Here is a 26,286-nt window from a genome sequence, read left to right on the forward strand (position 1 = left end):
GGCTAAGGAGAATACTCTGTATCCCTGATTGAACTCTCAACTATTTCCTATGCATTTTAATAATGTAGTTTCAGAAAACAAAATCAACCCTATGCTACTAGCATGAGTGATGCAGTCACAGCCTGCAATTCATGGGCATCTTTCAGGCTCTGGGAAAGGGAAATTCACCGTATTTTGCCAGGATGCCTTTAGGTCAACCAGGGGGACAGGGGAACTTTTAAGTGTGGTAAGACTGGTGGGGACTGGAGTCTGCGCTGACAATTCACAGGCGTAGACTGGGGCCTGGCATCTCCCCCTCTGCCCAACTCAGCTGATGAAACATGAGTGTTGCACAAGACTCTTCGGAAGTGGTTGCCCCCTTTAGCCAACTTGGAGAAAAGGCTTCCTCAGAAACTGAGGCCTCCGTCTGTGCCAATCCTTGTAAAGCAGTTCACCTCTTCAGAGGCTAATGCCTCTCAAAACCAAGAACAATTAAAGTGAGTCTTTCCAAGCAACTGGGGAATTGAGCAAAATAAATCAGAAATCCTCAGCCTTCGCTCTGGAGGCTCCCCTCATTATGAGAGCAGATCTATTAGCCCTCTTGCCATTGTCTTTCATTTCTCAAGTGAGGTGATTCTAATTAAATTAATCTGCATGTCAATCTATCGGTGATCAATCAAAGAGCCTGAGGTTCCCCCTATGCTGCAGGGTGCTTGCGGCTGACAGGGGCTGATAATGGAGGAAGAAATAAACTGTCGAGCAAAGTTAATTAGTCAACATAATAGGTGGATTAAACGGGAGCGGGCTGATTGCTGTTTCCTGTGTCAAAGCATGAGGTGGGAGCTGAAGCAGCAATTACAGACGATTATTATATTTGGTTGTAAGAGGTCGCATGAATAAACATATCTCTGTGGGTTTCAGTTTTAATCCCTTTCCCATTTAATATAAGGAGAAGTGTAGGTCATTTCTTCTCATTGTTTTAGTCAAAGTTCTCTGAGACAACATCTCTGCCCGTGTCTCTTCTGGCAAACTGGGTTCACAGTCGCTTTATGAGATGGTTTCAGTGTCTAAATTATGCCTTGGGCCAGTCCCACCATTTTTTTTTTTTTTTTAATTTGAAACAGATCTAAGACCCTTAATTAGCAGGAATTTTGGGGGGGAGGGGTGATGGTGATAGTAGCGAGGGGGACTTTGGTCTGATGAAACAAACTAATGTGAAAAGAAAAAAGTAAAAGAAATTTCAGAAAGATACCCAGGAGAGAAAAATGCATCCCAGCTCTTACTGAAATCTTTTTCATTTCTCTATCCTCTTAACCCCTACACGGTGCGGGGGAAATATTTTAAAGATTCAAAAGATTTTTATTTGCATGATCAACTGTGATATCTGCTTCAGTGTCTAAACTGAAGGGTAATTTAGGTGAAACACAACCACCCTTGTGTAAAAAAATATGCTAATAAAGATCCTCTTGTTAAAATTATGGTTAACAGTGTACCTTCTGCTGTATAACTATAAACTGTGCAATTTTACTTAAAACTGCATCAAAAGCGTTCCATGCCAAAGACCCACTCATCAATAGCTCCTCTTGTTAGACTTGTACAGCATAAGCACCAGTTATTATGTGAAATAGCTATGCAATTTTCTTCAGCTCCCAGCTGTTATTTATTTAACTTGAGTTTATTACCCACCACGCTTTTATATTAAAATGTTCATTCATTTCTTTCCTATGTCTCTAGGTCGTGGTGTCTACGACAGTCAATGTGGATGGCCATGTCCTGGCAGTCTCTGATAACATGTTTGTCCATAATAATTCCAAGCATGGGCGGAGGGCTCGGAGGCTTGACCCCTCGGAAGGTACGCCCTCTTATCTGGAACATGGTAGGCGAATCATTTTCATTGGTTGGCATTGCTGCTTTAACTGTGAATTTATTTGGTTTCTTTCTTCCACTCCACCACATGTTCTACTCTGTTTCAAATGTCAGAAGTCTTTTTGAACAAGATTGATCCTCTAGGGTTTTTTCCTCTTCAACATATGATGCCACATATTTAAGACTGGAAAATATCTCAGAGGCCCACCTTTCTTGTGTGACCACTCTCTACTCTGGAAATGGCTAATATTGCCTCCTTTCAGGTTGAGAGAAAGGAGGAGGCCTGGACCATTGCTTTATTTTAAGCTCTCACTGGATTACAAACTAAGGAAAGGCCAATCCCAGGAAAAATGAGGAAGGGCCACACAATTTTGTATCACAAAAATTGTGATATATCTGGTATGTTTATAATTGACCATTGAGGTTTTATAATGAACCCACCCTCTTTACTATTCTCCTGGTGGATCTCAGGGACTACATGTTGAACGTCCTTTGAAGATCAGGTTCAATGTCTAGGTTGGAGATGCTTTCTGAATATGAAGCTCAGATCAAATGTCCCTCCTGTGCCCTGTACATAGGTCTCACCTCTTCACCATGTGATAGAACTTGCTTTCTGTAGGTAGACTTTGATAGGGAGAAATCACATTTGTTTTGAGCATTATGGCTAAGAAGTGGTGTCTTTGAGAGGAATGAAGGAAACCAGATAAAAATTTGAATCAAGGAAAGTGAATGCCACTCAGAAGAACCATGGGTTGGGTTAGGTGCGCGTCTGAATTTTTCAGTGCTGCATGTGTGTGTAATGTATCTACTCTTCCTCCTTTCCACTTACCCATCCATCTATCCATCCATCCATCTAAGAATGAGTGATTGAGGCTCTACTGGATAGCAGTCACCATACTAGACTTTCTTCAATTGCCTCAGACTCTTAACCCATTTCCCTCACTTCCCTTTCTATTTTGCTAGGTCAGCAAGATTCTTTTTAGAACACTACCATGCAAATTATCATCTGATTGCCTGTTTTTTTCCATGGGCCAGGAGTTGCCCATAATTCATAAGACAGAAAACTCCCTTCCCTGCCATCATCCCAATTTAATAAACACACCACTCTCATCATTTTTGCCTGTTTTTTTTTTTCTCCTGTGCTTATGGAACACACGAACGGTACTTTTTATTAATTAGCCAGATGTAACACTCTTAGAAGGGATTCTTCACCACATCCAGTTTTACAGTCTTTTTAAAGTAAACCATCATCTTTCAAAAGCTGCTTCTTTATGGTTTCATTAGTACTAAGATGGATGGATATTACTTTTTGCAGGAGGCCATTTGAAACACCTGCTCATGATTACATTCCTAGTTCCATTTCTGTACTTAAAATTATTCTGATCCTCACTTTACCGTAATGTTGCCTTTATAATACCTTTGGAGTCACTTAAGGCATTGTGTGACTTAGAGGTGTTTAGGTGAAAGGAGGAGGAAAAAAATAGGGAAATACTCAGTGCGCATGATTTGGAGAGTGCTGCTTAAGGACTGAAGTTACGTTTTTGACTGTGGCTGGTTACCTGCAATAGGTACTGCCCAATCTGGTGAAAGTCTTGACCAGGAGTCCCCAAACTACGGCCCGCGGGCCGCATGCAGCCTCCTGAGGCCATTTATCCGGCCCCCCGCCACACTTCAGGAAGGGGCACCTCTTTCATTGGTGGTCAGTGAGAAGAGCACAGTATGTGGCGGCCCTCCAACGGTCTGAGGGACATGAACTGGTCCCCTGTGTAAAAAGTTTGGGGACGCCTGGTCTTGACTGTCAGTTTGAAATCTGGGTTCACACTTTCAAAATCTGCTCAGGCCACATGCAGCTCCTATTTCTGCTCTTGGGAAGCCAGTGAGAAGGCTCCTGACACCATGCAAATTATCCCTCCAACAAAAACTGAAAGCAAACGTAGAATATAGCCTCCTCTAAAGGATTCCTCTAGGCAATGAAGATCAGTAACATTATTTTGCAGCATGGTAAATGAGCGGGCCTTGAAATAGGTACCAGGAACCCCAAATTCAGTTCTTAGTTTCACTCCGGCCTCTGTTCGACCTTGGACAAGTTGCTTTAGCTTTTGGTATCCTTGATTTCCTCCTTGTTAAAATGAAGGTGATGATCTGTAGGAGAGTTAAAAAAAACAAAAAACAAAAAACTGTGCTTTGGGTGGGGGCAGGTAATGTAGATAGGGAAGTGGTCTGGGTGGAGGCTGAGAAGACAGGCAAGTCTACGCTCTGGTGACCCCCAGTCCCAGCCAGTTGTTACTTAGGGGAGTGAGAACATAAGTGGGGCCGGATGTTCCAGTTTGGCAAGAATTAAAACTCCCCTAATTTTTAATTGTTAGTAACTAATTACAAAGTTTTGAACACAGAAAGGAGGAGAGGGGAAAAAAAGCCATTCAGGAAGAATGCAGCCACAGGCCAACAGTTTGAGACCTCTGGACCAACACAGAGCTCAACTTCCTCAGCTCAGAGGTTCTCTCTTCTAAGAGTATATATTAATATTTCAGTTGGGATATCATATTATTCTAAGTTTTAAAGACAGCATTTTATTCAACTGCTTCAGTTTATAAGTCCACAAATGGCCATATTATTATAAGATATTCAAAAAATGGTGACATTTCACTGTGTGTAAATGGTTGGCCGTCGTTGGGAATGTGAGTATGTCTTATTTCCTTCAACGAGGGGGTCTTGCCTTTACCTAAGCCTTACTTCCCTTCTCTCCAGTGGAAAGTAAAGGTAGACATGTTGAAATTCTTAGTAATGACAATAACATAGAAATCTGCTTCTCTGCAGAGTGAGTCAACCAACCACACAAAACCACCCACTCATTTAGACACTTCAAGCTGACACATAAATATCTACTCAGCAAAGGATGACTATTGAACTCTTTCATTGGTGCTGTGTGGGAGTGGACCTAGATGCTAATTCATGTCGATGCGAGGGTAATACTTTATTTTGTTGCTGAAAAGTCCTATTTCAAAATGCTCTGTTTAAAAGACTTATAGAATCACACACCCGCATCCCTCTGTCTCTCCACTGTCACCCCCGACCGCTTTCAAACAGCGACCTCATGGCGAGACAGCGGAGCCTGTTCTCCTCTTGTGATCTGCGGGAACCTGCGTTCTCCCCCGTTCTGGAATTTACCGTCTCATTTACAGGTAGCCTGAATTATTTTGGGCTACTCTTCACATCTCTATTTATATCCTGCTTGTCAGACTGTTGGAGGAAGTTTCCTTTTGCAGCTCACCTTTCTGCATATAAGTAGAGGCAGAGATCGTGCTTTACATTCATGCATGGGCTTTCTTATATGACCCGTGCACTCACAAACCCCTGTGCTCTGATAAATGACCCTGTAATTCGAGTATGAGAGTTGACAAAGGCAAATTTATTTCATAGACTCTTGCATGGTCTAAAGAGAGTGAATCCCTGCATGCTATAGATCGTGGAAACAGCTCTTCCCCTCCGTACTTTCTCTTCATTCATGAATACCAAGATTCTCTTTGGCTGGATATTTATGGGAGCATTTAGGCTAGTGAGGTTTCTTCTTTAAGCAATAGCTTAGTGGAAGATGTACAGCTGTGGATAGAGGCAGCCTCAAAATGTTGCTGCTCTCCTGGTTCCAATTTTTGAAAAAGCGTGGGTTTGAGATGAATGGCGCCAAGTGGTTGCCCAAGGCTACGTTCAGCGCTACCCTGTGTGCTTGCCTTGTCTTTCAGTCATTTGGGCAAGTTCATGAAGACCATGTTCTAGGGATTCGTTCAGGGCTTTAGGGAGTGTTGCTATTGGCATTGCTAGTCCCCTGAGTTCCAGGTTGTGTTTACTTCAATTCAAGGCCAACTGTGGCATCAGTTTCTCTGTTTCTTCCCCCGTGGCAAAATGCGGTGGCCTCACAGTGCTGTGGTGCCGAGCCCCTGTCAGCTTGCATGCAGTATCACTTTATTATCTAATGATCTAATATGCAACAAGGCAAAGTGCCCGTGCTCATCATCCTGACATAGAATGCCGGGAGAAGTGACTAAATTACTTTATGTACCATTAGCGCTTGCAGCCACGGTGAACTCACCGGCAGCATTTATGCAAATGCCTGTGAATACACTCTAGTGGCTTTGTCAGGAAACCATCTGACAAGCAGTTTAAATGCTCATTTTTTTAAAGGGGATATATGTATTTTTTTTATTTTGGTGTGCATGTGTTTTTCTCCCTTCCTCTCTTCTCTTTTTTTTTTCTCTTCTCCGCTTTTTGGGCTGTTGGAGGAATTGCCTCCTCCATGGTGACTAAAGAAATGTGAGCAGGTTCCAGAGCTCACCTATCAGTAGGAGCCCTTTCCTGGACTGGGATTAAGTCCCCAGTAGGGTGTTCTTTAGATCTAGTTTTTCGTTGTTGTTGTTTTGAATTTGTATATCTTTATATTTATTTTTCTAAAAAATCAACGGAACTATTAGTCAAGAGTTTTGAGAATATAAACGTTTTAGTCTTCATGAGCTCTGACCTGAGGTCCTACTTAGTTTTTTAGATCAAAAATAGATTCTTTAAAACATATTCACTTTTCAAAAACGGAAAATGATTGAAATTTAGCTTTTATGGGCATCAGATACAAATCAATTAAATTTCCCTTCAGAGTTATAATAAAGACTGCAACATAAAACATAAATGTGCCAGGATCTCAAGATAAAACAAATAAAAACAATAGTGGAGTTTGCTCACATTAGAAATATTTTGAAGAATAAAGACTGGTAATAGACGCCCTGGGCCCATCTCCTGGCTGTAATTACAGCTTTGGAGAAATCGAGTCAGGTGTTTACCACCAGCAGTGAATTCTGACCTTTTGGTTGTAGTATTCCATTACAACTGTCCCTGACAGTATGACGTTGTTCCTGATCTTTAGCATATGACCTTCTGTAATCCGTTTGATCCAGACAGAGGCAGTTTTTGCTTCTGTCAGTTGCCCCTGGGTGTCCAGGCCCATTGACTTCCTGTGACCAGCTGCATTTAAATATGTCAAAAAAAAACCTTACGATTTTTTATTTTTATGGAAATGTGGAGAAAGATGGTTTGAGCTTGGGGACCTTACTCCAAAGGAGCCTCTTTTCCCTTCTATATAATATGATCTCATCAAGAGGCTAGAAGGAGGATCAGGCTGTCTGTCTGGAGAGCTGGTTTCTAGTCCTGACTGCCATTAAATAGCTGTGTGGCCCTGGGAAAGTCACTTTGCTTCTGTGGGCCTCAGTTTTGTATGTCCTGCAAAAGCCATGCGGGGTCCTCTCTAGACTTCCTTTTAGCATGCACTATTTTATGGTGCTTTCAATTGAAGCTATTGGCAGATGACTTTCTGCAGGAGGTGCCTTTGGAGAAACAGGGCTTCCTGGGAACAGAGGAATCCACTAGCGTTTTCTAAGAACCCTTCCTTTGGATTTCCCGCCAAGGGAGGAGGTGTCAATCAGGTAGACTTGAAATCATTCATTCATACTAAGCATGCGCTACATGCCAGACATCAAGCTAGGTGCAGTAGTATAAGGCAGACTCAGTCCTTGTCTTCACAGAATGACGTAAGTAGAGAGGAGTGGTACTAAGTAAAATGTACAACTAATGAATTAGAGTGGATCAAAGGGGGACCACAAAAGCAAAGGGGAGTAATGAAGTGTCAGGGAAGACTTCTTTGAGAATCTCATTTGTGCCAAAACCAAATAGATAAGTAAGTTTTTACTAGGTGTCTTAGTCTGTTTTCTGTTGCTATAACAGACTGGGTAATTTTTGAGGGAAAGGAATTTATGTCTTACAGTTCTGGAGGCTGGGAAGTCCAAGGGTGTAATGCCAGCATCTGGTGAGGGCTTCCAGGCTGCATCATCCCATTGTGGAAATGTAGAAAGACAAGCAAAGGTGGGTGAAGAGAGCTCCCTTTCATAAGTAACGCACTTCCACAATAATGGAATTAGTCTGTTCAGGAGGGTAGAGCCCCCATGATCTAATCACATCTTAAAGGTCCTACCTCTTAATACTGTTGAAATTGCAATTAAATTTCAACATGAATTTTGGCAGAACATTCAACCAACTATTCATCTATTCAAACCATAGCAGTAGGCAAAGGGGTTAAAAAAATTGCCAGGTAAAGGAAACTGTGTGCAAGGGCTGTTTTGCTTAGGTGAATTCTAGGAACAGAAGGAGACTGAGAGGGTTCCTGTTGCTCCCAGGCAAGGGAGGAGTGGCAGGAGATGGGAGCAGGGCGGCTGTGAGGGCTACATCATTCATGCAGGCCAAGGTGGGCTGGTCAGGTCATGGTCTCCATGGTAGTTGTGGTGTGGGGGTCAGGCAGGGCTTTGGTGAACTCAGTTTCAATTACATGGGCTCCTCAGATCCCACGAAAGCCCAGGGCAAGCTTGCTTAGAGTTGCTTATAACTTTGCTCTTCACTGCTGGGCTTTGGAAGCTCACCAGGGAGTTGGCCGTGTCTTGGAGCTATCCCCCTAATTACTTCTTATTGTATCAATAGTGCATGTGTTTCTTATAGAAAGTCAAATATTTTAAGAGTCCTTTTATTTTCAGGTGGCTTTGTATTATTGATTTAGTTTTTCATAAGTGGCTTAGAAAGAGCGTACGTTTTGCCTTCTTTTTGAGTGTATGGAGACCCTCACCTTTTCAAGGTCTTTAGAGTAGAGAGCTGCTGCATTATTTGACCCATTAAAATGTATATTGCCCCAACAAAACTTAGTGAGTGAAAATAAACTAAAACAACAGAGAAAAAATACCCTCCCAAATTTCTCTCTCTCCTCCCACCAGGGGCAGTGCCTGAGCCAGGATGGAAGGTCATTTTCTTTACTCACCCTCATTTCACAGAAACCTAGAGAATGGATATAATCTGCTCGTGTGTAAACATAGCTAGTTTCTGTCAAAATCCATGCAATGCTCTTTGCGCTTGTCCATGTGCATTTCAGGGGTTGCAAACTTCCCAGTCGCTGGATAATCATGCCAGAGGATTTGCTTCACTCTAATGTACATTTCATGTTGGCCTAGCCTTGCCTCTAGTCTTTCTGGGATTCCCATGATCCTGAGAAGAATGTCTGTAAAATAAATCCATCTTCCTGATAGAAATTTACATTCAAAACACAGTGGCAGATGATGGATGATACATAGCTTCTCACACAGCCAGCAGTCCTTCTGTGCCTAGTTTTAGTGCAGAATCCCAGCCAAAACCACTAAGGCAACATCATCTTGGTGAAGGGCCTAGGCTGAGTAGAAAAATACTGGTGTCATCTTTTGTGACTGAGGGTGGCATGTTACAACTTACCAATTGATTTTTCCTACTTGAATAAAGAAGACAGATGTAAGAACAGAACATTAGGGTTAAGAATATCCAGATGTGTCATAAAATAGAGGACTGATGCCCCAGATTTTCAGGTGTCAAATCAGGGCTTTTACTCTGAGCAGCTGGGAAGATGCCTTTTGTCTTTCCTTGAAATAGAAAGGACGTGGTAAGTACTCAAGGTGATACACAAGGATGTTGGTGAAGACTCATTTCCAGTGTATTCCCTGAGTAATTCGTAAAGCAGGTAACACCAGAAATCCTACCACTGGAGTTGCAGTAGCCAGCAAGATCTCAGCGTCAGACAGATTGAAGAGTTCATGAGCAGATGATCTGTGTTCTGCTTATTTTACCATGGCACCACCGACAGCACTGACAACAGAAAAAAAAAAAATAGTGCTCAGACTTTGTTACCGTGCTGGACAGTAACCAGGCCAGGTAGTAATATTTATTATTCTATTACTATTTACTACCACTACTGTGGTTTTTTTTGAACTATCATCAGCATTTGCAGAGCATTTACTATAGGCCAGCACCATGGTAACTATTTTACCTCTCATCTCATCCTGTCTTCCAACAAATCTCTTGATATATAATAATTATTATCCCCATTTTACAGGTGAGAAAACTGAGGTTTAGAAAGAGTAAGTAACTCACTCAAAGCTGCATAACTGATCAGAATAAGACCTGGAATTCGACCTTAGGTCTGCCTAATAATGGTGCTAAGAATAATAACAATAAACATTCCATGAGCCCTACTATGACAGGCACAGAGTGCTATGGATATCCTGTTGTAAAGATGAGAAAACTGATGCTAAAGAGAGGGTAAATAACCAGCCTAAATTCGCACAGCAATTAAGTAGTAGATCCAGGGTTCAAACCCCGGGAGCCTGATGCTGAAGCCGGTACTCGCAACTACTGCTTTGGTACATTACAGCCTAAGAAAGTCTTTCCAGTATCCTAGCCTCTCGTTCCTATTTTTGTCTTAACACAAGCAAGGAACCTGAAGGAAACTTTTCCTGTGGCGGGGACATATTCTGCGAGTCAAATTTTTTAAAATCCTAATTTAATTCGATGACTAGTATATTTTGCATGGGGCTGGCAAGATAATAAGGATGCTGGTAATATTTTATTTATTTGCAAGAATGTTCTAACTCATCTCCCTAGAAGTCATTTGTTGACCATATGGGCTTGCTGGCACGTGTACAAGGTGTGGAGGAAGGAGTCCATGAGAAAATGATGAGATTGTGAGTTAAGCAACCATTAGGATACTGAAGAGTTTGTAAACCTCATGCTAGAAATAACATGGGAAACTGATTTGGATACAGGGAGGCTAGTTTCTTATATGAATTTCTTGACAAACTTGTAAACTGTGGGAAATTTCCAGTATTTGGTTGGTTGGTTGAGCTAATAAATGAATGAGTCATACCTAACTTATTTTAATAAGCACAAAGTGTGGTGTGTTGTCGAGGGGGAAAATTTGGGGGAGAAGGGTGTTGCTTTCTACTTATATTTTGGCCAGAAATGACAGAAATTTATTGAAAAAAAAATTTTTTTTTTTCTGAGAGAGGGCCTTGCTCTGTTGCCCAGGCGATGAAGTGTAGTGGTGTAATCATAGCTCACTTTAGCCACAAATTCCTGCACTCAAGCTATCCTCCCACCTCAGCCTCCCAAGTAGCTGGGACTACAGGTACACACCACCACACCAGGCTAATTATTTTGATTTTGCAGAGACAGGGGTCACTCTGTTGCCCAGGCTGGTCTTGAATGCCTGGGCTTAAGCAATTACATCCCCTTGGTCTCTCAGTGTGCTGGGATTACAGGCATGAGCCAGCCTGGTCGAACTTTTTTAAGCCTAATTATTTTATGTCTTCTATTTGGTTATAAAAGCATCATAATTCCAGTTGCATTGATGTGCCTAGCTGGTTGTTTCAAACCAAGCCGCCTCTATACCTGTCGCAGGAGCTTTCCTCACTTGAGAATTTCAGAGGCTTCAAGTGATGTTCATGGGCAAGTAAAAGCTTTGATGTGCTGTTCATAAACCCTTCTTGACATGAGATATTTAGCAGCAGTGGCCAGGGGTTGAATTGGAAATATTTTTGGTTTTTGACCATTTTCAGTTCTGTATGCAGAAATAAAGTAAAACCAAGCTCTGCCACGACCTTACTACATGACTTTGAGTGTGTACTTTGATTTCTCTGGGCCCGTTTCCTCATCTGTCAAGGTGGGTCTTGGAAGGGTCTTCCAACCTCTGATGATTTGTTTTTGGAACCCAGCTAATTCTGTGAGAGGTTCTTCTATCTCTTGAGGGTTTACACACATGCCGCCTTGAGAAGTGGCTACCGAAATTCCCAGGTTATGGTCATTCTAGGGAATGGGCCTAAGGCCAGTTTCCCTTCACGTTGACCACCTCTGCAGGAGGTTAACTGTTGGTTTTAGGAAGCCAGGAAAAGCCGCAGAAGCGTGGCCTACACAGCCATTGTGCCTTAGGTAGCTTTCACCCTGCATTCTTCTCCCTGGATTTCTGCAGCTGGGAGGCTGTTGTGTACAAGCAGCTTGATGGTTGGCAGCGAGCTTCCAGATCACTATTTCCTGTGCAGTAGGTGAGGTAATTTGAAAAGATGGGGGGAAAAACATTAAAACATTGTTTCATGGTTATATGTTTACGTTAATGCATAAACAAAACAATAACTCTAGCCTCAAAATCATGATCTCACAGCTATTATTGCTTAGGGAAAGACTAAATTTAAAGAAAAAGTTGATCTAAACAAACAGCAGCTAAATACTATTAAGTAAATAATACTGTAAGTATATAGGGATAGAGGAAAATTATGACTGAAGTTTGGGAAATGCTATTAGAGAGGGCTTTAAGGGTTGGGGGAAGTAATAATTCTTTCCAGTCACCAGAAAACACTGTAGGACTCTGGGAAACATTTTTTCTTTTTTGAGTCAAATCATGTTTAAAAGGAAGTCTTTTAGGCTCAGTTTACCACTAGAAGAGACTTAAATATCCTAACAGGATTTGAAAAACTAAAGCTTCTCCCAAGCCACTGTTTTTTATTTTTAAACAAGTAGTATCTGCATGTCAGAGAGCAGAAATGAGTTTGGAAAGAGGATTTGAATCAAGAGAGAAAATCAGCCAGGGTCCACCCAGGCAGCACATTATGATAATATATACGGAACTAGCTGGACACTGAGCAAGGCTGACATTGTGTTGTCAAGGGCAGGATCACCGGTCAATTTCTGAGATAGAAGTTGAGTTCAAATGACAGAAAGAGCAGCAACTGTGTTGAAACTGATGCATGGGGGAGGGGCAGGCAGGCAGGAACCACCGGGCCCAAAGGCAGGAAGTCCTGGTACCTCCGGAAGGGGGTGGCTCTGTTTTCTCATCTGGCTGCTACCCTTCCTTCTAACCTTAACATCTGTCAGCAAGATCCACCTGGGTCCTTGCATGATTAGAGCCCGCTAAAGGGGGAAGCTTACTGGTGCTAATTTTAACCCCCAAGAGAATGGAGTGCCTGCTGCTGAAATGGGGGCTAGATCAGCCCAGGAAATGGGACTCCACGTAGCCACTTGTCGACCTAGGAAGCCCGTCGTGGGTGTAGTGGCAGTTGTTCATAACTTCTGGAAGAATTCTTAACTTTTCAGCGACTCTGCTTAGTTCCTTAACGTCTTAGTAACACCAATGATTCCTCTTTAGTTTATTTGCCTATTCATTCAGTCATTCATCTATTTAACACTAACACGTTTATTGACTGACTGCCAATTAAATCAGACAATGGGGCTACAGAGGTGATGAGGCAGGGACAGTTGTGAGCATTCTGAGGTATACTGTGACGTGTGTGTAAGTATTTATGTGCTGATATTAGGCAAATAATGGCACATGGAATGATTTAATCTACAACAGTGGTTTAGTGCTGTAAGTTACAAACACAGACTGCTAAGACAGCTTAAAACTGGGGGACTCAGCCAAGTCTGTAGAATCAGGTAAACTTTTACAATTTTAAATGAGCATAAACAGGAGAGGGGAAAGCATATTAAAAAATCCATGTAGGGACAAAACATTAGAAGCTGTAGGGAGGGCAAACAGGGAAGGCAGGTCAGGTCTGAGATCCATTTTTGAGAAACTAAACTTGGAAAATTTCCATAGGTTGTATACTCTTTGACTTTGAGATGTGATTCCACTGCAGTTTTGTTATCACAGGGTAACAGAACTCATTGTCCGTAAAATGGTAGCATTTAGAGCAGTGTTTTGGGCGATGGCTTTACTGTTATCATAGCCAGTTAAGTACTTCTCTGCATCAAGTTCAATGCTAAGTACTTTGTATGGTCTCTTTTAATGCTCTTCACAGCCATGGGAGGGCACTAGTATTATTAGTTTTACTTAACACATTTGGGAAACTGAGGCCATCCTTTAAGGATTTGGTCATGGCCAAAGTTAGGTGTTTTATCTGCAGCTTTTGGATCTCCAAGTAGCTGACACAAGGGGTCCTCCCCACTGTTTCCTCTTACTGTTTAGTCAGGGCCAATCTCCCCTCCACATTGGACTTCAGAGGTGGAGAGAAATTCTGCTGCTATTTGAGCACGTAATATAATACCTGCTTCAACTGAAACAAATTGACGACATTACTCAAAGGCAAATTGAAAAGCCAGATCTATGCTAAATCCCAAGGGTAAGTTAGTTGGCATGTGCAGTGATATATGGGAAGGTGCTTTTCTGGGTTAAGATTAAAAGTCCTGGTATCACGTCACGCTATCAGGCACCCCATCTCGAAGTCCCGGTGCCAGCCCTGCAACTTGAAATACTCAGTGGACAGAAATGAAACTTTATAGAAATTAGGTGATCATCATTCTTATCAGATGAATATGATGCCATCAGCATGATTTTAGCATCCTCAAAAAAAAAAAAGAGATTTACCTAGAAGGACACAAGAGAAAGTCCAAGGCATGGATTGCAGGACTGAGGCTTCTCTGCTGGCCTGCTGTGGGCAAGTCGGTTGGCAGATGACCTAGTAATTAAAATCCCGCTTAAACGTATGCTCCTGGTCAGTCATAACAGAAGCACTGACATGGGTAACCAGAGAAAGAAAAGAAAAGCGAAACACAAAAGTAACACTCTTGAGCCCACAGGGTGCAGAAATAGATCTGAATGGACTGAATGCATATTTGAACACTAAGCATGAAAGCAGAACCCAAGTACTAATATATTTTTATCCCAATCTGTGAAATTAATCAATATTTTATATGCGAACATATGCTTCTGTGTTGCTGGCTTATTTAATTGACAGTTGCAATCAGCGGGACACCAGTTGTTCAAACCCACAATTTTCATCCGCAGTTCTGGGGAGAAATGCAGCAGGGGACCCAGGGAACAGGGACACAGACAGTGTCAGATTTGAGGCCTCTTCTCAACCCTTCTGTTGCTTTCATCGACCTTGGGGCAAAGTAATAAAAATTTCAAGATAGTGCATATGTTGAATATGAACAGAGAGCAATGTACTTGGGCTGCTGTTTAGAAGAATGATGATTAAAATGATCATGCTTGGTTCAGATTGAGACCTTTCTTTGATTCTTTATTATTTTTATCTATTTCTCTTTTGAGCATAGCTGGAGAAGCCAACAGACACTGAGCACCCACTATGTGCTGGGTCTGAGGCAAATGCTGTTGGGCGTATTATCCATGGGCTAGCAGGTGAGGGGGAATATATCCCAGCCAGTTCCAATATATTTGTTCATTTCTTGATAGAGGAAGAAAATATATCTTTGGTCTTTCTTTGCCAAAATCTTCTGGTGGAATCATCAAACCAGCTGTGCTTTTCCAGTAACTATTATGTGCAACAAATCTATAAAGTCAGACCTCATATTCCTCTACCTTTTAACTTTGGCAGAATCCTAGAAACTCTCCTTGATTTGATTAGCTAAAGGCCTGTGGAATCCAATCCTTGTTCAAACGGAAAGGAAAGTTGGGGGAGAGTGTTATTAAGGCACTGTTTTAGAATAGTCTATTTGTTAATCAGTAAATTTTATTACTGTCATGACACGTACAACGTTCTGTAGTGAAGACCATTGGAATGAACAATGTCCAGATTAAAAATGAAAGTTAAAAGGAACTGCCCCGTACTTTAAAAATGTTTCTTATAGTGTTGCTATTATTTGTATTACATGTTCAAACTCTGTGTGTGTTTAGCAGCCCAACATGTAACAATAGAAAAGCTTCTAAGCCTGGAAGTTTGGCAGTATTTTCAATGTTCCTGTGTTTAAATTGGCATCTGTGGTATTATATTAGGATGCCATTTTCTGAACTTGGAAATAGAAGAAGGTGGAGAGAGATTTTACTATAATTCATACGTGGATCTGAGTCTTAGGGGGAAAATAACTTTACTTGGAAATAGAGTAGTAATATTATGTAAAGTTAATAAATATCCACCCTCTATCTTGGGGATAAGAAATTGCACAACTTAAGATTTTATGGTACTTTGGCTGTATTTGTATGATTGAAGTGAATATTTCAGCCAAACTGAACAGAAATTTCAGATAAACAGCAAAGTTGAAGGGTACTTTGGGTGTTTTGAGATATTCAGCTGTATCAATCAACATGAATTCCCAAAGTCTCAAATTCAGGTGAATTTCTGAGATTCGGCTATTTCATTTGTAAAGTGGAATGAGGAATATGGTCTGCTTGCCTACTGCTCAAAGTTGATATTAAGAATAATTGAGATAATGTATAGTAAAGCTAGTGAAAAACTTAATGTAGTTAATTGTCAGGTATAGGTTAAGTGCAGAGCACTGTCTACCCTGCTTATAAATGAATGAGGTTCCTGTCTATAAGGGATGCATTGACTAGTTGGGTTGATTTGCCTACATATACATGCCCAGCTATATAGATATATAAACACATGGATCTATCAAGATGAGAGTTCAAGGGAAAGTGCAATAAACAATAAATGGGAATGATAGGAAGAGTTCGCTAAAGGGTTAGTGTTCTGTAGACTGGAATAGAAAGAAACACCTTCATGCAAAAGATGGATCATTTTGGCAAGTAACTCTGGCTGATGGAAGTAAGTGGTATATCCTTCATAAAAAATATGCTGGGAACATGCAAAGGATATTTGGAGACAGTGGATTTGGGAAGCCTGTCATCACCATCTTTCTTTTCTTCTCTATTTTCCTTCTCTTTCTCTTACAGCAACTTCTCTTCTTCCTCCTTCTCTTCATCATCTTACAATTTTTGCCCACTCTGAACTGAACTCTTCACATAGATTAACTCACTCAAACCTGACAACAACCCTATGAAGTGGGCTGTCTTTTTTTTTTTTTTTTTAAGACAGAGTCTCACTCCGTTGCCCAGGCTGGAGTGCAATGGTGCGATCTACTGCAACCTCCGCCTCCCAGGTTCAAGCAATTCTCCTGCCTCCGCCTCCTGAGTAGCTGGGACTACAGGTGTGCACCACCATGCCCAGCTAATTTTTTTTTTTTTTTTTTTTTTTGAGACAGAGTCTCACTCTGTTGCCAAGCACCAGGCTGGACTACAGTGGCACAATCTCGGCTCACTGCAACCTCCACCTCCCGGGTTCAAGCAATTCTCCTGCCTCAGCCTCCCGAGTAGCTGGGACTACAGGTACACGCCACCACGCCCAGCTAATTTTTGTATTTTTAGTAGAGACGGGGTTTCACCGTGTTGGCCAGGATGGTCTTGAACTCCTGACCTCAGGTGATCTACCTGCCTCAGCCTCCCAAAAGTGCTGGGATTATAGGCATGAGCCACTGAGCCCAGCCAGGTGGACTGTCATAGAATAATTATCCTCAATTAAAGTGGTAGAAACTGAGGCTTTCAAACAGTAAAGTAATTAGCCCAAGCTGGTAAGTGGTGAAGCTGAAATGTAAGCTAGCTGAGAACCCCTGAATCTAGAGGTGGTGCTCTTAACTGCTGCTGAGGCTGAAAATAAGGCTGGAGAAAGAAATGGGCCAGACTTGTGAGGGTGGAGTTGATCATGCTGACTAAGTTTTGAAAGCTAGTATTTGAGGAAGGTTAATCTGGGTTTTGATAGGTAGACTGGACTTTGCATATAACTAATAATTCTCTAGTAGAAATGAATCACAAACAGGCAAGTGTGAGTGTTTGCTCTTTGATGTCCAGACAAAACAGCTCAGACCCCAAAGAGTAATTTTTGAGGAAGTTGAGTCAGTACATCATGGAGTTTAAATGGAAGTGGAGTTCCCACTCTTTTTTGCATGGCTCATGTGGGTAAAGTGGATGATACACATTCCTGTGCTTATGACATCACAGATCATCACCACGGAAACATCTGTGCTGTAACAAACGCTGGATTGCAGTGTCACTGAATGTGTCAGGGAGGAGAGGAAACTGGCTCAAATGATAAGGCTCTCAATAATGAAAGTTCACTCAAGTACGTTAGCAATGGCAGCCTCGGTTGTGGAGAGAAATATAAGCAGCACTATTCTGAAAAGCACAAAGCAGGACTTGTGCATTATTAGAGGTTGGGCAAGGTTGATTTCAAAATGCTGCTCACATTCAAAACACGGTTTTCTTAAAAAGTCACTATCTATGCTGTCTTGCATGATGACAATAAAAATCCTTCAGGAACAGGGAGCTCATCTCCCAAACTGCACATAGAAAATCATCTGCATAGCCAGGCATGGTGGCTCAAGCCTGTAATCTCAGCACTTTGGGATGTCAAGGTGGGCGGATCATCCGAGATCAGGAGATCGAGACTTGCCTGGCCAACATAGTGAAACCCCATCTCTACTAAAAATACAAAAAATTAGGTTGTGGTGGCATGCGCCTACAGTCCCAGCTACTAGAGAGGTCGGGAGGCTGAGGCAGGAGAATCACTTGAACTCGAGAGGTGGAGGTTGCAGTGAGCCAAGGTTGCACCATTGCACTCTAGTCTGGGCAACAGGGTCAAACTGTTTCAAAAAAAAAAAAAAAAAAAGAAAAGAAAAGAAAAATAAAATCTTCTGCATAGCAAAGAAAGGCCAACTGAGGAACTTTGATGTGTTTTGGGAGAAGACGTAGAGATCGGGAGCAAAATTGGCCATGATTGTGTTTATTGTTTGGTAAGTCAGTAAAAGTATTAGTTGTATGATTGCAGAAATTAATAATTATTAAAATATGATTCTGTATCCTCCAAGGATTTATATATGTTGTACAGTGGTAGATCATGAACTGAATCCAGCCTTTAGCCATATTTAGGTTTGGGTTGCATGGCACTTTAAGAAATTATATATTAGTTGCTGGCAATTAAAAAATAAAGATTTTATATGAAAACCTGGATTTGCAAATGTCTTTTATAATCAGAAGAGTTGGTAGTAGTGCTGGATCCACATTCCCAAATGGCAACAGGTAGGGAAAACTCAGAAATCGTCTTCCTTAGCCACAATCCCTACCACTCCCATTGCATTGCCTCATCTCACTGCATTAACTTACCTTCCTGCCTAGCCCGTGAGTATTCGATTTTGTGATTCTTATTGGAACGATTAGAGATTAGTTTTTCCTAGCACAGTTTCTGGTCTGTGGAGGACATCCGTATATTGTAGCTCTGATTAGTCTTTATCAGTTATAGGCTCCGTTATGAAAACTTGATCCTGAGATCAGTGCTATTCAATTTAACTTCCTGTGATGATGGAAGTGTCCTATCTGTATGCTGTCCAATATGATAGCTACTAGCCACTATAATGATTGACTACTTGAAATGTGGCTGGTATGACTGAGGAAATAATTTGTATTTTATGTTAATTAATTGAAAACTAAATGTAAATAGTTGCATGTAGCTAGTGGCTACTATGATAGGCAAAGCAAAAGCAGATTAAGGGATGGGATTGAACATCCAGTCAGTTGACCTCATCCAGGATAGAATGTTGAGGATAAACAGTAGGGCTGTGTGTGTGAACTTGCCCATCTTACAAGAGATGACTTACAGTGGGCTTCGTTACCTAGGGCCATCTACTTTCAAAGTGGGAACCACTCCTTATTACCTGGCTTGAATTCTTGTCAGTTTCAGGAGCCTAAGACTTATGTTTTACAAGATGTTTATGTGCATATTCATAATAATAGGCATAAGTCATCTTAAGCTTAAATGGGAAGTCTGACTGTTGTCTGTCCCCTAAATGTTCAGTTAAGGGTACTACTTAAGTATAATAACTATACTTGTGAGTGGGAAAGCCTAAATTATTTGATTAGCTGCTTGACTCCCGCATTCATGACAGCATAGAGCCAAGAGCCAGTGTGAGTGAGGGTACTGTGAGAGGGAAGCCTGTGGAATCCTGCTAGACTGCTAGAGGGATCCTCTCTTCTTAGGGCCAAGGGTGCACAGGCTGCCATCTCGACATTTCCATTGTGAACACGTTGAGCACATCTAATGATCATGTTGCTATAAACCAACCTGAAAGTAGGATTCTAAAAGGGCCCTCTCTCATGCAACTTTTTCATTCATTTGCACATTGTTTGTCTGGGAAATTTGTCACTGATCCTCTCCACCCCACCGTGCCCAGCACTCAGAATTCTCCCTCTGTCTTTGTCATAGATTTGAAACCCAGAGCCATCTACCAAGCTCTGGCTTATTGGCAACTCCCTGTCCTTTTTCCTGAAACCTGCCCTAAGCCAACTTTTCTAGCTGATTGATAAGTAACTTCACTGCTTCTAGGGATATATGCATGGAGGACAAAACAAATGTCAGCCTTTTTTACTCCAGATGAAGTTCTAAATTATGGCTTCTGCCTCCACACCCCTGCCCATGCCCCAGAAAAAAAAAAAAAAAAAAAAAAAAAAAAAAAAAAAAAAACGCTTCCTTAAAAACATAGAAAACTTAATGAAAATGATAAAAACAGTGTTGTAGCTAATTTCGTTAAGTAATGACTAATACCGATCCTCTTGTAATAGAAAAAAAAGAAGAAAACATATGAATATCTTCTGCTTGGATCCTTTATCCAACTGGAATTATACGTCATCTAGTCTTATAGTCAAATTCTGCTAAGAGATTACCATGTCTACCTTTTTTATCTGTGTGGGTAAACATCAATGTAAATCCCTATTATAGCAGTGAATTGAATGAATCCTAGAATTCAGTAGGAAGAGAAAGACAAAACCCTTTAACAAAAAAGTTGATTCTACATGTTTTAAAATTTCTTTGTAGCAAAATTCATAGCAAAAACATTTTCTAGAAAAAGACTAAGGTAATATGAACTGAGAGTAACTAATGAAATGCTAAATTATCTGCATGCATCTATGTTTTTATTGCTGAATTTGGTCCTGCCTCCAGACATAAGAAGGCTAAAAATTCATATTCAGATAAGGAAAGGCAAACCTTGGAGAACAGATGGAGCAGAGTTCAGCATAAAGGTTTAATCCTATCAGGCCGATTCCTGTATGGCCATCTGGATAATCCGGCACACACATTCAAGGCCTGTTAAAAATACGACTCCGGCCAAGATTAACGTCACAGATTTTCCACTAGACTTGCTCATATTTGACTTTATGATTTTCCAGGCCCAGGAAGATTGCTTGTGAATAAAGACTTGAGTAGTCCTTGAAGAAGCAGTTGCATATTTTTTAACCTGAAATTATTTCCCCTTTTCACAATATAGGGTGCTCATTTTTGGAAGGTTATTTTCATTTCATTTTCCCCTCTGGCTTTCATTTCCCAAACTTTTCTAACAACAGGACAATAAGAAGAACTGGACTAAAAATAATTTTGCGCATGAAAGTTCTCCTTGTCAGGAAGAAAAGAGTTATTTACTTATTATATAATCAGAGGCAAGTGAATTTACTATTGTTACAACAAATATCACAATTGGATCTATGAATAATTCATTTTGAAAATTCGCTTACCCTCCATGACAATTTTTCCCCATTGCTTTGCAATGGAGTGACTGACAATCATAGCATAAGGCGGTGGGGGCGGCGGGGAGGATCCCAAAGAACTGATGACAGTATTTACCTTTGGCTGCTCTGGGATTAACATTTTACACTTTTTAATTTTGGATTTGGCAGATCAAACACGCGGTGGAAAACAGTGTAGTCACACCTTGAGTTATAAAATTCTGAGCTGCAGTGTCGTTAACAAACAATTTTTGCATATTATGAAACAATGCTATGTTGTGTGTCATTAAATCAAAAAAGCCTTCAACAAGTCTTTCAAGTGCAATTTAGAAGTTACAGGTACATCAAAATGTCAAGATTTTTTACTGCTAAATTGTCAAATAACCCGGTGTAATGAACCTGCACGCAGTTCTGGATCTCAGACAGGCGAACTCGGGAATCCAAAAGTGCTTGCCCTGGAACGTTTCGGGCATAGTTGTTACACCAGCACTTTTGTCCCTTGCTCAGGTGCTACGTCCTTAGATTGCTGAGAAATTTTGCTAATTCAATAAAATAAGGAAGCTGCAAAATAAGAAGAGAATATAATTTGGGCTTAGTCTATAATTAGCAAATGGCATAAATTGGAACGTAGACACTATTTTGCTAAGTTTAGGTGCATCTAGATATTTACCGCTAGGCTATCACTGCCTTAATGTAGATGGACATTGGAGCTGCATTTCCAAATAGCGCCTATGAATTTTTCCTTTTCTTCTTTTCTGTGAGAGCCATTAATACTGTCAAAGCAAAGGGCTTTCTTGCCAAATGAAGTCACTTTGGAATAAAAGATGAAAAACACTTGAGATTCTCAATCTTCTCATTTAATATTTAATAGGTTTAATTGCATCTAGTATTGAGAAATCTCTGTATCATGGGTTACATTTCTCCTTAAAGTGACAAACATCACAGACACACACACACACACACACACACACACTCTTTTGCATTTATAATACATGATTCTTTGCCAAGTAATATCTAGATATGTTAGTGGACACGGCAATAAATGCAGACAAATAACAAAATAAAATAAAAACCCTAATAAACAATAAAATGCTTAACTGCATAATGCAATTACTGAAGAAGATAAAGTAAGGCAGAAACAAATCCCTAGTAACACAAGTTAAAGCAACAGCATATATGTTACAAAGACGGCTACACCTTGCATGAGGAAATCGCCAAATCTGTTTGTTTATTGGCTGAGTTTATTTGTTTATTTGGAGTTAGCATTTTGAAAGTGAAGTTTGTATACTCTGGTACCAGAGTTCAGGTCAGGCATTCGAACTGCTTTTGGTTTCTAACGCATCCAGTTGGAGAATGGATAAACAAAGAATAGATTTGCCTCCTGAGCATGGTGAAAATACAGAAGAGCAGTCTTCCAGCTGGAGGAAAACCTTCTGTTTGTCCTCCTTCCTGTCCAGTAGCTGCTAGTTTCAGGATCAAAGAAGACAGGTTGTAGTGCTAAAGAGCTGTGAGCAGGAAGGTCATCACTGACCAGAAAACAAACAAACAAACAAACAAGAATACCAGCAAAACACAAGTGTTCAGAGTGAGCAGGAGGAACAGCTATCTGTCCACTGAGTCCAAGCGGAATATTTTGTGCATTCAATAGTCTCTCAAACAGTTTCTCCCAAGCACAACATCACCACAATTAAGGAGATAAAAGGGAGAAAAGCCTGAGTTTTACGAGGTCACAAGTATCCCGTAGACATGAGCTGAGCTCATGGGTTTTACGTTTTCTGCCAAGTCTCAAAAATTTGGGACAATAACATTAAAGTCAATTTCTCATTTCTGAAAAGTTTCCCATTAATATTCATTCCAGGCAAATGAGATCCTTAAAAAAACATTCTACTTTGGAGGGACTGTTGCCAATTCCACCTACTCGGTACATTTAGCTGGATATGTTAGCAAGCAGCTGAACTGGGAGTTCTTAGGAAAGTTTTACAATCAACTACATAATCTGGACTGATGAAAGTATAGGGTATTCTCGTAAATAAATAAACTCTGGTTAATGGGGAGCTGATGATAAATTATTACAGCAGCAACTAGCATACTAGCATACTGTGTAGCTGCTGCATAGTAAAACAACAAAACACAAGCAGGCATTTTCTGTGCATTTTGCTGGAACTCATATATGTGCCCATATGGAAACTACACCTTAAAGAAGGTAAGAGACCGTTTCGAGGTTGCACTAAGTGCTAGATGTGGCATTTGAACAACTGGAGCTCTTGCCCATTTTCAAATACAGTCATACTCCGAATGTCAAAATCAACTTAACATTCTTACATATTTCTGTCTTTACTGAGAAGCCAGTAAAGGCTAGTGCCAGCATCTTTGCTTCCATTGTAAGCATCAGTGGTCTGTCTTGTAGAAATGCTCGTTCTGGTTAATAGAACTCCGGGAAAGGAGAGTATGCCTGTTTTCATTCCATATGTAAGGGGAATGGAAAAGAACCTTATATCATCTTGAGATTTAGATTTAGATTAGAAAATGTCTAAATTTGTACATTTTATCAACTGACAGTGTGTTATTTCTCCAGTGTATTTAGATACGGGAATGGAGAAAAAAGTCAAGTGCTAGATCTCGAATTAGGCTTTCATAATGTCGCATTGACTGTCACAAAAGCCTCATTTTGGGGATAAGATATGATAAATGCTGAACCTGGGTCATGTATATGGCTACCCCAAACACGTGAGGTATTGATCACAGCACAGAGAGATTTCAGAAGGAAAAATAAGAGCAGCCCTAGGGCCCTGCTGATAGCTGCACACACCACTAATTCACCTCAATGGGCAGGCACCTCTGAGCTCAATTAACCCTTATTCCCAAGGCCACCCATAAACCCCGAGGTAAACATGGCTCTCCTGGCCCTTGCTTTCTATCAATGAAATAGATCATTTCTATTGGAAGCTGAAGTGCGATTCCAGCTTATAAATTCACCTTGCTAATAAAGAGACTGATGCTCCCAGTGCGAGTGTGCAGGCACTTGAATCATGTAACACTTATTCTGTAAATCAGAAAATTTTACACTACCGAGGGCATCTGTGATTTCTTCTGCCTTCTGTGGCTATTTGAAGGAAATATAAATGCTCGGGAGATAGAGCAGGTGATAGCAAATGTCCCCTGGTGCAATTGTCTGCACACAGAACATTAGTTGTTAAATATGTACTGGAGCCGAACGATTTCTTTCCTTTTTTATTCTTCCCTCTCTTTTCCTTCTCACCACGACCATTGTTCAAGAAGCAAATTGGAAATCTGGTAATTAGGCCCTGACTCACGGTGTAGTATTAGAGTCCTGAGCCAAAGTTCAACACCCTGAAATGAAATTTAAACCAATTAATCTGTTAGATTTTTATCGCTTGTCCGTGTTTTCTCAGCAATTCCCCCAGCACGTGGCCTTTGATCAACTCTCATACAAACGCTAAAATGTGTGCCTGCTGCTAGCAAGATGGGAATGACATTAACATGGTACTCATAAAACAATCAGAGCAGAGAAGCCCTCAAACAGGCAGGGCATAGTAATATTTAATAAAAGCACACACATAATCTTCAGAATTAGCATTTTGTGCCTTGCAGTACCTTTGGGAGAAGAGCTTTTATTTGTGGAGTGATCATTATTATAACAAAGAAGAGCTACCTAATAATTTCCACTTTAACTCTGCAATGTGCCACGAGCATTTCAGAGCCATTATGCTAAACTGTGGTAGGGTAATCATGTTATTGTCATAGTTTGAGGGAAGGAAAATCTCTACTTTCGGTGGCTGGTGAGGGGTGGGGGAAGGGATTTTTAAAAAAGAGGTGGATCCCACTCCCCTCAACCCTAAACTTTTATTTTTAATGAGATTTAAAACCAGAAATTGGCTTACTGGACTTTTGGATAGAGTGTGAAAATTCACTGGGGAGGAAGAAAGAATCTTGTATTAATTAAATCAAGAATTTGCTGGTAAAAGTGGTTTTGTATTCAAATACCACCTCCACATTCCATAATATTTTCTTGGCGATAGAATTGTATTGATTATCACATCCCTGTGCTGAATTGAATTCTTTCATAAATCTTTTCACAGTCAAATTCCACTGAATCCATCCACTGTGACAATTAAAAGTGGTTTTTCCCTGTCTTCCCTTGGTTTTTCTCTGAGTATCCCAAATGTAAGAAACAAGTCCTTGGCTCCTTTGGATGTACTCTGAGCTTTTTTAGAGAAAACATGTCCAGCACGAGGAGAGAAGGCGAGACTCAGGGTCAGCGCAGCTGTTTTGTTTGTTTGTTTTATTTTGCTTTTTTAAAATGTCATTTTGCTCTGAAAAGTACAACTGTTCTCTCTCATAGAATTAAATGTTCTGCTGCAACTTAATTTTTTATTTTTATTACATAGTATCTTAATTTGTACACATTAAAATATCTAAATCATAGAGATGTGTAGGGAATAAATGTTAATAGTCTTTCTTTTCTGTCAACCCCGGTCTAGTCCTTCTTATAAGGACCCTCTGGGGACAGTTATGCATATCCTTCCTTCCAGGCCTTTGTCCATCATACCTGTTCACATAGAACTGCATACATACACATACTAGAGCATATACAGGCTCACAGATATCATTCAAAAATAAACTTAATTACACTGTTCTTTAGTTTGCAAATTGTTTTTTTGACTTGCTAACATATTTTGAAATCTCTCCATATCAGTTAATAGAATTCTTTTGTGTATTTGAATGACGCTCCTAGTATTCTATACTATGAATATACCATAATTTCTTTAACCACTCCCCTGTTGGCGGAGGGTTAGGCATCTGCATTTTTTGCTGTCAGTACTGCAGTAAACATTTGGGTACCTATAGTTTTGACCACAATTGCAAGTATTTCCAGGTCTGTTTTTAGCCTGGCAGTTGTGTTGTGACTAGGGTTAAAGTGTAAAATGGCAGCCTGTGAGTTAATGTCAGCCCACAAACATTGTGATTGACCTACACATTAAAAAATATATTGCATTAGTTTCCAACATTTAAAGATTGAAAAATTTCATATAAAAATATGGCTTCCTGGCTTCTTTGGAAAGAGGAGCAGAAACCCAGACCACACTGGGCCTGCATGTGTGTGGGGCCACCAAAGGCTGAAGCTGAGTGGGGCTGCCACCTCTTCCTGGGGCACATGAAATTCACCAGCACCCTCATCATTTCCCGTTGCTTTACAGACGTTGAGGGTCAGTGGCCATTCATCTCATCCTTGTTCTGAGAGTCTGAGCTGCTGTATTCAC

At 40.7% G+C, this 26,286-nt stretch overlaps 1 protein-coding gene across 9 annotated transcripts in view; it reads left to right on the forward strand.

The window, feature by feature from the left end:
* Positions 1–26,286, forward strand: part of EBF1 (EBF transcription factor 1) — a 410,560-nt gene that overhangs the window by 277,840 nt on the left and 106,434 nt on the right. For 5 of the 9 annotated variants that reach the window (XM_074390666.1, XM_074390667.1, XM_039460569.2 and 2 more), the window contains one exon: positions 1,714–1,855. In XM_074390666.1, coding sequence (XP_074246767.1) covers positions 1,714–1,855 — 142 coding nt within the window. The remainder of the gene's footprint in view (positions 1–1,713; positions 1,856–26,286) is intronic. The other 4 variants (XM_074390668.1, XM_074390669.1, XM_074390670.1 and 1 more) reach the window with 1 other exon arrangement.

This window comes from Saimiri boliviensis, chromosome 20 (genome assembly GCF_048565385.1).
Source record: "Saimiri boliviensis isolate mSaiBol1 chromosome 20, mSaiBol1.pri, whole genome shotgun sequence".
Lineage (NCBI taxonomy): Eukaryota > Metazoa > Chordata > Mammalia > Primates > Cebidae > Saimiri > Saimiri boliviensis.